Source organism: Odontesthes bonariensis, chromosome 18, assembly GCF_027942865.1.
Source record: "Odontesthes bonariensis isolate fOdoBon6 chromosome 18, fOdoBon6.hap1, whole genome shotgun sequence".
NCBI classification, from domain to species: Eukaryota; Metazoa; Chordata; class Actinopteri; order Atheriniformes; family Atherinopsidae; genus Odontesthes; species Odontesthes bonariensis.
Genome location: NC_134523.1, coordinates 2,371,633 through 2,384,527, shown reverse-complemented (window position 1 = coordinate 2,384,527; position 12,895 = coordinate 2,371,633). Strand labels below are relative to the sequence as shown.

Genomic DNA, 12,895 nt, shown 5'->3' with positions numbered 1-12,895 from the left:
CACCCGACTGACCTGAGACGGAGCAGGAAACAGTCAGAGATTCTTCTTCACTACAGAGAGACACACAGACGATCAGATTCACCTTCAGACCAAACTCACAGCTTCCTCTGAGCGAGTCCAGCTGCAGGAGAGAGAAGTGGAAACTTCAAGCTGCTCACACTCCACACACTGAAGGTGAGTTTGACCAAAAACACCACAAACAGTCAGTTTGATGAAGTCAGTAGAGCTGGGAGGGGAGCCATGGCTGACTGTATTCTGTCTGCTGTTTTCAGCTTCACTCACAGACTAAATGGCTTCCAGATCAGAGGAAGATTTCTGCTGTTCGGTCTGTCATGACATCTACAGAGATCCTGTTGTTCTGTCATGTAGCCACAGCTTCTGTAGAGACTGTCTGAGGAGCTGGTGGAAGGACAAACCAGCACAAGAGTGTCCAGTTTGTAAGAGAAGATCTTCAAGAGATGTGCCACCTTTAAACCTGGTGTTGAAGAATCTGTGTGAGTCCTTCGTACAGGACAGAGATCACAGAGCTTCAGAGGCTCTCTGCAGTCTGCACTCTGAGAAACTCAAACTCTTCTGTCTGGACCATCAGCAGCCGGTTTGTCACATCTGCAGAGATTCAGAAAAACACTCCAACCACAGATTCAGACCCATCGATGAAGCTGCACAGCAACACAAGAAGGAACTTCAGAAATCTCTGGAGCCCTTAAAGGAGAAACTGGAGCTCCAGAAGAAAGTTACAGAGAAGTTTGATCAAACAGCAGAACACATTAAGGTCCAGGCCCGACACACAGAGAGGCAGATTAAGGAGCAGTTTAAGAAGCTTCAGCAGTTTTTAGCAGAGGAAGAGGAGGCCAGGCTGGCTGCACTGAGGGAGGAAGAGCAGCAGAAGAGTGGGATGATGAAGGAGAAGATGGAGGCTCTGAGCAGAGAGATGGCAGCTCTTTCAGACACAGTCAGAGCCACAGAGGAGGAGCTGAGAGCTGAAGGCGTCTCATTCCTGAACCACTACAAGGCTGCAGTGGAAAGAGTCCAGCGCTGCCCCCTGCTGGATGGTCCACAGCTGCCTGCAGGAGCTCTGATAGACCAGGCCAAACACCTGGGCAACCTGGCCTTCAACATCTGGAACAAGATGAAGGACATGGTCCAATACACTCCTCTCATTATGGACCCAAACACTGCTGATTCAGAGCTCATACTGTCTGAGGATCTGACCGCTGTGAGTGCAGGAGAGGAACAGAACCTTCCTGATAATCCAGAGAGGTTCAGAGGATTCGGTGTTCTGAGTTCTGAGGGCTTTAACTCAGGGACTCACAGCTGGGATGTCGAGGTTGGAGACAGTACTTTCTGGGCACTTGGTGTGTTAGCAGAATCTGCTGAGAGGAAGGGAGACATAGACTCTGGATTGTGGGTGATTGGGCTCTCAGAAGGTGAATACGCAGCATGGTCACCAGCAGCTGAACTCACTCTTCTGTCAGTACCAAAGAAGCTCCGGAGGGTCAGAGTGAATCTGGACTGGAACAAAGGAAAGTTGACGTTCTCTGATCTGGATACAAACACACACATACACACCATCACACACACTTTCACTGAGAAGATGTTTCCATATATTTCCACTGATAATAAAGCTAAGATGTTACCTCTGAAGGTCTCAGTGACGGTGGAACAGATCTGATGTGTTCAGGATGAAGAACACAGTTCACATGAGACTTTATTGATCTGTGTGAAACTCAGAGTTTCCATCTGCAAACAGGAACATTTTAGATGTATTGATCTGATCTGTCAGCAGAGCTGCTGTTTGGCTTTAAACTCTGATCAGTTCAGTTTGATCAGCTTCATATCTGCTTAATCATCTGTACTGATGAAACGTCACATGAAGTCGATGACCTGAAGTTTAGTTTTGCTGTGGCAGCGGCTTCACCTTTAATTTCAGTTGCTGACATTTTCAAACGTGTTCATTGATATGTTTAACATCCATGTTCTCAGCAGCGATCAATAATCTGTATTTTCACTGTGTTCCAGGTACATTTACATGTTTTTATGACTCATCACAGACAGGAAGTAATGCTCCACTCTCAGTAAGGTTCATTTGAGTTAAGTTAATGTTTCCTATGATCTTGAATGCAAACTAACCATCTTCCTTTGTTCACCTGGCACCTTAAACATGAATCACACGCTAACATTGGAAGTCTTTGTTAACCAGGACCAACCAGCAGTGATTTGAACATCCCACTGTAAAGGTTTCCTTTGTCTTGCTGTAGCTTGCACAATCTGGCCCACATGTCTACAGAGACACAGAGCCCAACATCTTCAGTCAACATGTGGACTACATGTCCGCCTTTGTTGTAGCTTCTTCAGCGAACACACGGTCCCAGCCACCATCCTGTGACCTTACCGACCAAATGATCACAGCCACCATTTTGTTTGGTGATTCTTCCTCTTCGCTGATACACACACAGATTATCTGTTTTTTACTGTTTCTATATGTTGTATGTAGTGTTTTGAACACAATCGTGTTTATTGATAAAAGTATCATTGATTAAAGGGTACCATGCTAACTTAAAAAAACTTGATTGTGCTATCTTAAAGGAGAAGTTATTATGGGTGCCAATGCCGAAGGAATTAGACACACATACTAATCTGTTGCCAGACTCTTATTATTTTCCTGTTTCTGTCATGAATTTCGGTGCCCTACTTGTCCAGCAGCGATGGTCCGACCCGCATAAAAAGCACACCGCTGCGTGCGCAACGACCTCGATCAGTGTGCAAAGACGTTTGGCTCTCATCAGTCTAAAGGAATTACGGCAAAATTGGATATAAACAGGAAAATGGTGGATTGGAAAATGCATTGAAAATGAAAAAATAGGGCAGTTTTTTGCAGTTGGCACAAAAACTACCCTATTTTGGAAGCCTCATAACTGAGCCATAAAGCATCACACAGACATCATTCAAAGTTTATATGTGACAGGAAACTCTCAGCTTTAACTGAACAAAAGGGTTTGTTGATAGGGTGGGCAGTAGATTGACACCCATCAAAATTTCTTCAAAAATGTTCTAGTTTGTAGTTATTGTGTATTTTTACTGTAATAGCTGCTGGTTGTGAAGGTCAGAGCTCAGATTCAAAGCCTTTATGCCTGTTCTGTATGTCTCATATCTGTCCCAGATTTACAAATAGTTATAAGCGCCTGCCGGTGGCAGTGGTACCACACGATTGAAGAGTTTCCCTAATCATTTAGTTTATTATCAATTACTGTCAGTGGACATTAATGGGAAATTCGGGTTCTTCGTTCATGTGTTGTGTTTCTCTTGGTTTCCCTGAAATGTTTTACAACAGAACTGCATGAACTGCTTCAGCTAATAATGTTTAACGTCATATGGTTGATTTTCCCACGTGCTCTGTACTAAAGATGGAATTTGAACTGTCTGGACAAATATGTGTACGTGATGAAGACTGTATGAAAGGACTGATCTTAGCATCAGTGGGTTGTCCAGACTCCTGAACCCCCGCGGTTGAAAGAGGCTGCACCCTATTGGGCCGAATAGTGAGAAATGGTGTCTGAATCTGTTTGATGATTATTGCTGACTATTGCTGGTTGTTCATTCTGATTTGATTTATTATTCTGTAATAAATTATTAAAATCTCAGGAGACTTATTGTTGTCTTTGCTTCCTCTCCACAAAGCAAACAGTTGTTGCCTCTACAAACTTGAACATTAGACAAACAATCAATGTCTCCATTGCAGCGAATGGAAATGCAACGTTCTGCTCACTGCAAAAGTACAACAGGAAAATAAAGACGAGGTTTTAAAAAATAATTAAAAAAAACTGACTTTGAAACATTACAAAGAAGCTGAGACCCTTAAAGGTGAAAGTTTTTTTTTCTTTTTTTAAACCTGCACCTTTATTCTGGCATAGAATACGTTCATCTACTCACCGATAACAGTTGGGTGAAAGTCGGCGTCCTTCGGAAGATATTTAGATCACTGGATATCTGCATATGTCCATATAACGGGATAGAACAGAGCAGAGACAATACAGCCTCTAAATAAGGCATTATATGTCTTTATTTCACCAATACTTTAAGCCGAATGTATGAATGAACGCGTACTATTGCACTGTTAGCTCAGAGCCGCTGTGTTGTTGTTATCCGGGGCTATCCAGGGTTTAAGGGAGCTTTCTACACACGAGTCTAGTGGGATGACGTCATCGAACCGCCGCTTTGCTTAACTTCAGACCTCCTGGGTGTTGTGAACACATGTTATCTTTCAGGTGTTTGTCCAAAGGCTCTAAAAGCAGTGATCAAGCCCATTAAAAAAGAACTGTTTGGACTCCTCATAAAAGAAGGATGTAGCAGAATCAAACCCCCAGAGCTTATTTTCAGTCCTTTAACACATTTTAAGTAATAACTCTCTAACACAGAGAACCTTTTTCCATCCAAATCTCTGAATTAGTGTTTTGGATCTTTTAAACATTCTATTTTCAGATTATGGACTTTAACTCTGGGCTGCACAGAGGTGGGGTGGTTAGCATCATCACCTCACAGCAAGAGGGTTCCTGGTCCGAATCCCTACTGGAGCCTTTTCTCTGTGGAGTTTGCATGTTCTCCTCATGTAAACTCTGCTGACACAGGCTTGGTCGAACACAGGAACATTTTATTGCCAACCAGGTCCATATCAGAATTACAGATTGATAAATAAAATCTGGAGAGATCTTCAGAGCCCCAAAAGCCATGCAATCTCTCCCTCTCTGTGGGTGCTTCTCCCGTTAAGTAGGGAGAAACCTTCCCATATTTGGTAACCCTGACGATGCTGCACATCCTCGCCACCCGGCACATAGCCAGAAGATAATGTATTCATATCTGGTGGGCCTCCCCATGATGCACTAAGTGAGGAATGTGTTTTTCTCAAAATGCTCTTTCGAACATCCGTTAAGTATCAGACACTACATATTTCCCCACTTTGGGACTATTTAGAGTCCAGAAAAATTAAATGATATCACAAATATGTGTTATAGCCAGTGACTGAACCCTGTCTGTGGACCTGTGCCAAAAAAAGCCTGATCGTTCAACATCATCTGCATCATAAAAAAGACATAATTGAAATATTTTTAAATGTCCGGTTAAGCACTTTGCTGCTCTGTTATGAGACTCAGCTGATCCTAAGTCAGATTTTGCTCTTAAACCAAGCTTTTAAGGCTGTTCACCTCTTCATTTTCTCCATTGGTATTGACTTTAAAGCTGAGTAAGAAAAAATTATTAATGTCTGTCAATAAAATCTGGGATCTAAACGCCAGCGCTTCCTCTAAAATCATTTCCGTTCAAAACTTCTAATTGTGTTTGTGACCAGCTCACACACTAAGTTAGCAGGCAAAACGCCTCTCTTCCCTCTCTTCTCTATATTCTGCACTGCGAGTGTAACAAGGGTTCATTTGTGTAGAATTCCACAAAATGATTGTTTTTAACCTGACATTTATAAGAATAGTCAGGCGGAATTTCTGTTTTCTGATGAGGAAAATAAAGACCTTCCAAAGAGCAGCCGTGTGGTCTCCATTCGTTCTAACCTTAACACAACGCAGAGGTTTCATACCGGCTACACGAGGACGTTCCGCTTTGTGGGGACACACACATTAAATTCTATCGTCAATAAGAACACTTTATTAAAGTAGGTCAGCAGGGACTTTTCAAGGGTTAAATATTTCCTCAGGACTTCATTTAGATCCTGGTGCCTGTAGAGGGAACACACCAAAGGTTCCTGGAGAGAGTTTCCAGGATGGAGAAGTACACACTGGAGGAGGATGGGAAGCTTGTTGAGTTCAGCTGCTTATTCTTGTTTTTAACAGAGTTTAAATGTGAGCTGCATCACAACAAAATGTTTTGCAACCTTAAAAGAGTTTGTTGCTTTGAACTGTGCAGATAAAAAATATAAAACCTGCTGATCATTAACTTTCAGAGCTGCTGGCAGGTTTATCTCTGAACTTTGGAACGAAACACACCTTAGTTCAGGGAAGGTTTAAGCTCCACCCGACTGACCTGAGACGGAGCAGGAAACAGTCAGAGATTCTTCTTCACTACAGAGAGACACACAGACGATCAGATTCACCTTCAGACCAAACTCACAGCTTCCTCTGAGCGAGTCCAGCTGCAGGAGAGAGAAGTGGAAACTTCAAGCTGCTCACACTCCACACACTGAAGGTGAGTTTGACCAAAAACACCACAAACAGTCAGTTTGATGAAGTCAGTAGAGCTGGGAGGGGAGCCATGGCTGACTGTATTCTGTCTGCTGTTTTCAGCTTCACTCACAGACTAAATGGCTTCCAGATCAGAGGAAGATTTCTGCTGTTCGGTCTGTCATGACATCTACAGAGATCCTGTTGTTCTGTCATGTAGCCACAGCTTCTGTAGAGACTGTCTGAGGAGCTGGTGGAAGGAGAAACCAGCACAAGAGTGTCCAGTTTGTAAGAGAAGATCTTCAAAGGGAAACCCACCCTGTAACCTGGTGTTGAAGAATCTGTGTGAGTCCTTCGTACAGGACAGAGATCACAGAGCTTCAGAGGCTCTCTGCAGTCTGCACTCTGAGAAACTCAAACTCTTCTGTCTGGACCATCAGCAGCCGGTTTGTCACATCTGCAGAGATTCAGAAAAACACTCCAACCACAGATTCAGACCCATCGATGAAGCTGCACAGCAACACAAGAAGGAACTTCAGAAATCTCTGGAACCCTTAAAGGAGAAACTGGAGCTCCAGAAGAAAGTTACAGAGAAGTTTGATCAAACAGCAGAACACATGAAGGCCCAGGCCCGACACACAGAGAGGCAGATTAAGGAGCAGTTTAAGAAGCTTCGGCAGTTTTTAGCAGAGGAAGAGGAGGCCAGGCTGGCTGCACTGAGGGAGGAAGAGCAGCAGAAGAGTGGGATGATGAAGGAGAAGATGGAGGCTCTGAGCAGAGAGATGGCAGCTCTGTCAGACACAGTCAGAGCCACAGAGGAGGAGCTGAGAGCTGAAGGCGTCTCATTCCTGAACCACTACCAGGCTGCAGTGGAAAGAGTCCAGCGCTGCCCCCTGCTGGATGATCCACAGCTGCCTGCAGGAGCTCTGATAGACCAGGCCAAACACCTGGGCAACCTGGCCTTCAACATCTGGAACAAGATGAAGGACATGGTCCAATACACTCCTCTCATTATGGACCCAAACACTGCTGATTCAGAGCTCATCCTGTCTGAGGATCTGACCGCTGTGAGTGCAGGAGAGAAACAGAACCTTCCTGATAATCCAGAGAGGCTCAGAGAATTCGGTGTTCTGAGTTCTGAGGGCTTTAACTCAGGGACTCACAGCTGGGATGTCGACGTTGGAGACAGTACAGCCTGGTTACTTGGTGTGTTAGCAGAATCTGCTGAGAGGAAGGGAGACATATTAACTGGATCGTGGATGATTGTGCTCTATAAAGGTAAATACTTAGCATGGTCACCAGCAGCTGGACTCCCTCTTCTGTCAGTAGCAAAGAAGCTCCGGAGGATCAGAGTGAATCTGGACTGGAACAAAGGAAAGCTGACGTTCTCTGATCTGGATACAAACACACACATACACACCTTCACACACACTTTCACTGAGAAGATGTTTCCATATATTTCCACTCTGAATAAAGCTAAGATGTTACCTCTGAAGGTCTCAGTGACGGTGGAACAGATCTGATGTGTTCAGGATGAAGAACACAGTTCACATGAGACTTTATTGATCTGTGTGAAACTCAGTGTTTTCACCTTCAAACAGGAACATTTTAGATGTATTGATCTGATCTGTCAGCAGAGCTGCTGTTTGGCTTTAAACTCTGATCAGTTCAGTTTGATCAGCTTCATATCTGCTTAATAATCTGTACTGATGAAACGTCACATGAAGTCGATGACCTGAAGTTTAGTTTTGCTGTGGCAGCGGCTTCACCTTTAATTTCAGTTGCTGACATTTTCAAAATGATATGACATTGACGGGGCTGGATAATTGTAACTTACTGTGGAAACTCCGTTGAGTGATATCGATGATATGTGAAGCTAATGGCTAGCAAGGTCGTCGGCTAGCAAGGCCGTTGGTTAGCGAATTGCTCATATTAGCATTATATAGCATAGTAGAATGTCGGTTAAAACCAGTCGGAGTATTCAGATGTTGAATTCATGATGTTATTTAGTAAAATGTGTTCATAAGTAAATGGAGATTATCTCCATTTACAAGTTTAGAAAAAAAAAGTGTAAACTTGATGCAGCGATTGAACGTTATGGTGATCTGATATGTGTTGAAGTGATTAAGTCGTTTTATTTGTTGTTCTGCACAAAATGTGTAGACTGTTTTTTTTTGAGACCCCGTGATTGAGTGAGTGTTCGATAAGGATTTCCCAGCTAAGGAAATACACTTGCACTTATACCTACCTATAGATACCTGAGTGTACAAAAGAGACTTAGCACAAGAAACACAAAGAACATTTACTAGTACAACAAGAACTGAACAACGGAACCAGGGTTTGGAAGCAATTTATTCCCTGTTTCTTTGTACTTTTATTTTATTTTATTTGTAAGAAAAGAGCTCTATTTTATTTGGGTTATTTTTCCAGTCACTCTAATTGTGATATTCTATGTATATATTTTTTTGTGTGTGTTTCTGCAATAAATCTGTCAGTTGTTTACTACCAACCATACTCTTTATTACTCCTCCTAGGTCTTAGTAGCATAAACTGTATTTCTAACATTAAGTCTAACACGAGTGCTACAGCTGCATCTGTGAAAAACAGCTTCACAGTTTCAACTTTTTTCTACATTTACGTTAAAACTGCTTTCAGTTACCAAAAGAGTCAAATTAATATATGAAATTCAGTTTAAAAAAAATCCTAATCCCAAAATAATGAACGTTATCACGTCTAAAAGTAGAAAAGTAGGAAAAAAAGACAATAATAAGAATTATATGTTATACAACATCAAGAAAAAGTAAATAAGATTCAATTTAAAGCTTAAAAAAGGAATATAAGATATAATCTAATGACTAATTATGGAACAATTAATATAAATGAAATGATTAAACTGTTTTATGCCACCAGAAATTAATAATCTAGAAGCTCTTTGTGGGTTTTAGACTGGAATTAAGATTTGTTCCCATTTCTTTAGCTGCATGTGTGAAAAACAGCAAAGATAACACAGTGTGACAGACAGAAAACAGGATTTCTGCAGCAACAAGGTGATTCCCAAAGAGCTGTTAGCTGAAAACTTGGCATATCTCAGCACGGTGTGCAGCGTGTCCTTAAAGCTGCCGTCAGCAGGTTTTCAAAATTGCGAGTCTAAAGTCAGAAAATTCGAACTGATCCAACTTTCAGGTCCTCTCTGTGGACGAGGTTGTGCACGTGAGTTCACACCAGCGTGAGCGCACACAAGCTGGGGCAGACTCACGCTCAGCAGCGTGTGCACAAGCTGTGATTGACAGGTAGGATTCCTCCACCCTAACTTGATTGGTTAAAAACAGCCGGGAGCGCTCGGTTTTTGTAAGCATGATTACAGGCTTCAGAGGGAGCTACAGATTTCGTTATTTTTCCTAAACAGCCGATTTAATATTCTACTTCCAGAATCCCATGACAGTTCAAGCTAATATGACTAAAAAAAAGTTGCCGACCGCAGCTTTAAAACATTTGAGGAAACTGGACAAGTGGAGGACAGAAGAAGAAGTGTCAGGCCTAAAGAACTATCTACAGCAGATGAACAGGAGGAAATCTGACCCAAAGCCACCAAATAAAACAGAAAAAACACAAAAGAAAACAAAAAACACAAAAGAAAACAAAAACACAAAAGAAAACAAAAACACAAAAGAAAACACAAAAACACCAAATAAAACAGAAAAAATTAAAAATAAAACAAAGAAACACAAAAAAAACACAAAAAAAACACAAAAAAACACAAAAAACACAAAATAAAACAAAAAACACAAAAAGTGTCAGGCCTAAAGAACTATCTCCAGCAGATGAACAGGATCTGAAAGTGATGTCCTTAAGAAAGAGGAAAACATCCAGCAAAGACCTGACACAGGAGCTGAGAGATGCATCTGGACCTTCAGCTGATCCATCTGCTGTTGGCCCAAGCCTCATCAGAAATGGGCTCCATGGAAGGGTGGCTGTCAGGAAGCCTGATCAGAAATGGGCTCCATGGAAGGGTGGCTGTCAGGAAGCCTCATCAGAAATGGGCTCCATGGAAGGGTGGCTGTCAGGAAGCCGTTCTTAAGGAAGGGAAACAGGGAGAAAAGGCTGAGCTGGGCCAAAGGACACAAGAAGTGGGCTGAAAATCAGTGGCAGCAGGTCTGATGGAGGGATGAATCCTCCCCAGAGCCCGGAGCTCAACATTACTGAAGCAGTGTGGGATCATGTTGGCAGAGAACGGAACCAAAGGCAGCCAACTCCTCAATATTTCAGCGCAGTTCTGTGCGTTTGTGTTTAAATCACAACACCTTCTGTCCCACAGTTTGCATGCTACCAAAGAGCAGCATCACACGCTGCGACCGGCCATCTGCTGGGAGTGAGACCGGCTTTGGTCCTTTTGGCTTCTTCTTCTTCAGCGTGACGACAGGGAAACACAAACCGATCAAACAGCTACATTTCCAACACTGGGAAAAAATCAAAGTCTAACCAAGTATATTTGTCTCATTGAGAATATCAGACACAACTGCCTAACAAGCACCATTTCAGCCAGATATAGGGACTTGTTTTAATACAATACATCTGGAATATCTTGTTAAGTGAAAAAGTCTTGAAAACATCTTGTTTTGAGTCGGATTTCACATGAAACAAGCTTTTTTTTTGCCATTTGAAGAGGTTTTTAAGCTAATTTCAAGATCACTTTTATCTCAAAAGTCCTAAATATCACATTTTATTTCAAGAAATCTGGACAAGTCGATTTTTACTAGTTCCATTGGCAGATTTTTTTGCTTATTTCAAGCAAAAACGTCTTTTATTTGTTGTTTTTTTACTTATTTTTGGAGGGGCATTTTTTCCAGTGAACCTCATTCTGAGAACTGAACGGGACAATCCTCCATCTTTAGATTTAAATCTCCTTTGAGCAGCTCAGACAGAGAGTCTCCTTCAGATGTGACGTGTGATGATGAGGCAGAGCTGAGATAACGTGACGCTGCACTCTGAGCATGTCAGAGGCTTCAGATACTCTGAAGGATTTCCTCCTGCATCCATCCTGCTGCTCCTTATGTAACACGCTGTAACTGCAGAGCGTCAGCTGGAGTCTCCGTCCTCCTCAGAGTCAGGACAGAGAACTTTCTCCCACTCTGTATCACTGATGACACGGTTAAAAGGGAAAATGTTTATCTTTGTTTTAATATGAAGTTTATTTATTGGAAATATGTAAAAAAAAAAAGACTTTTAATGTGAATGTTATCTAAAAACGGTTCATCCAATGCAGACAAAATAACAGAAATAACTCATGAAAAAGTTCAAATGAATGTGAGAATAAATAATAATCCAGATGAATGAGCAACAGTTGTATTATTATGCTGCAAACAAGTGGAACAAACTGCCAGTGGAGATTAAACTTTCACCAAATGGAGACATTTTTAAATCCAGGTTAAAGACATTTCTGTTCTCATGATGAAATCTGCACGATATCTTTGAATTTATCTGGACTGTTGCTGGTTTTTAAATTCATTTAAATCGTTTTATTTGTTTCTCTTTATATTATTTTATGTATTTTTAATGCTTCTTACACTCCCTGCTGCAATGCTTTTATTTTATGTAAAGCACTTTGAATTGTTTTGTACATTAAATGTGCTGCAAATACATTTGATTTGATTTCCAGAAAACTTTCCAGGTTTTTTCTGTATCACACAGCATCACCAGCTCTAATCGTCCCAACATTTATGGGATGCGCTCCAGGCCTGCAATGTAAAAGTTTATGCACAAATTAAATCTAATGACATTAAAATTCAGTTCATGATGTGAAGTTTCTTCATGTGTTTTAAGCTGTTTAACTTTAGCATCTCTCTGTCATTTCTATATTCATATTCATATATATTAGGGCTGGGCAACGATTAAAATGTTTTAATCTAATTAATCACATGATTTCCCTGATTAATCACGATTAATCGCATTTGTACGCAGAATCCAAAAACTAATCCAAAAGTAGCGTATAGCTTTTAGCATTTAGCTTTATTTTAAATGTGCTGCCATATGAATGAAAGTGCCATAACATTTGTTGTGCAAACACACTTTTAACATCAGCATCTTTCTGTAGTTTTTATGTAGAAGCCTCGCTCCACTGTCTGTTTCCTTGAATGACTTGCTGCTATCAGTTGTGTGTTTTGCCTTTAAGTGATATTTTAGACTGGAACTACTACGCTGAGAAGACAATTCAACTTGGCAGTGTTTACAGATGACTTTGGTTCTGTCGACTCCGCCGTCTGGAAGAACTTTAACATGAAAATGGCCGAGTAAAAGTTCCGTACCCTTCTCCATGTTTGGTGGATCCGCCGATTACTTTCTTTTCCTGTTCCACAGCAGACAGCAGCAGACTTTTACAGAATAAAAGCCTGTGAGCAGCAGACTTTTACAAAATAAAAGCCTGTGAGCAGCAGACTTTTACAAAATAAAAGCCTGTTAGCAGCAGACTTTTACAAAATAAAAGCCTGTGAGCAACAGACTTTTACAAAATAAAAGCCTGTGAGCAACAGACTTTTACAAAATAAAAGCCTGTGAGCAACAGACTTTTACAAAATAAAAGCCTGTGAGCAGCAGACTTTTACAAAATAAAAGCCTGTTAGCAGCAGACTTTTACAAAATAAAAGCCTGTGAGCAGCAGACTTTTACAAAATAAAAGCCTGTTAGCAGCAGACTTTTACAAAATAAAAGCCTGTGAGCAGCAGACTTTTACAAAATAA

At 41.4% G+C, this 12,895-nt stretch overlaps 2 protein-coding genes across 2 annotated transcripts; both read left to right on the top strand.

Moving 5' to 3' along the window:
* Positions 1–288: 288 nt before the first annotated feature.
* LOC142367318 (nuclear factor 7, ovary-like) lies at positions 289–3,641 on the top strand. The gene has a single exon (XM_075449318.1). The coding sequence runs from the start codon at positions 290–292 to the stop codon at positions 1,670–1,672; it is 1,383 nt and encodes a 460-aa protein (XP_075305433.1). The 5' UTR covers position 289; the 3' UTR covers positions 1,673–3,641.
* Positions 3,642–6,301: 2,660 nt separating this feature from the next.
* Positions 6,302–8,657, top strand: LOC142367481 (nuclear factor 7, ovary-like). Its single transcript, XM_075449456.1, has one exon. The coding sequence runs from the start codon at positions 6,302–6,304 to the stop codon at positions 7,682–7,684; it is 1,383 nt and encodes a 460-aa protein (XP_075305571.1). The 3' UTR covers positions 7,685–8,657.
* The last annotated feature ends 4,238 nt before the right edge of the window (positions 8,658–12,895 follow it).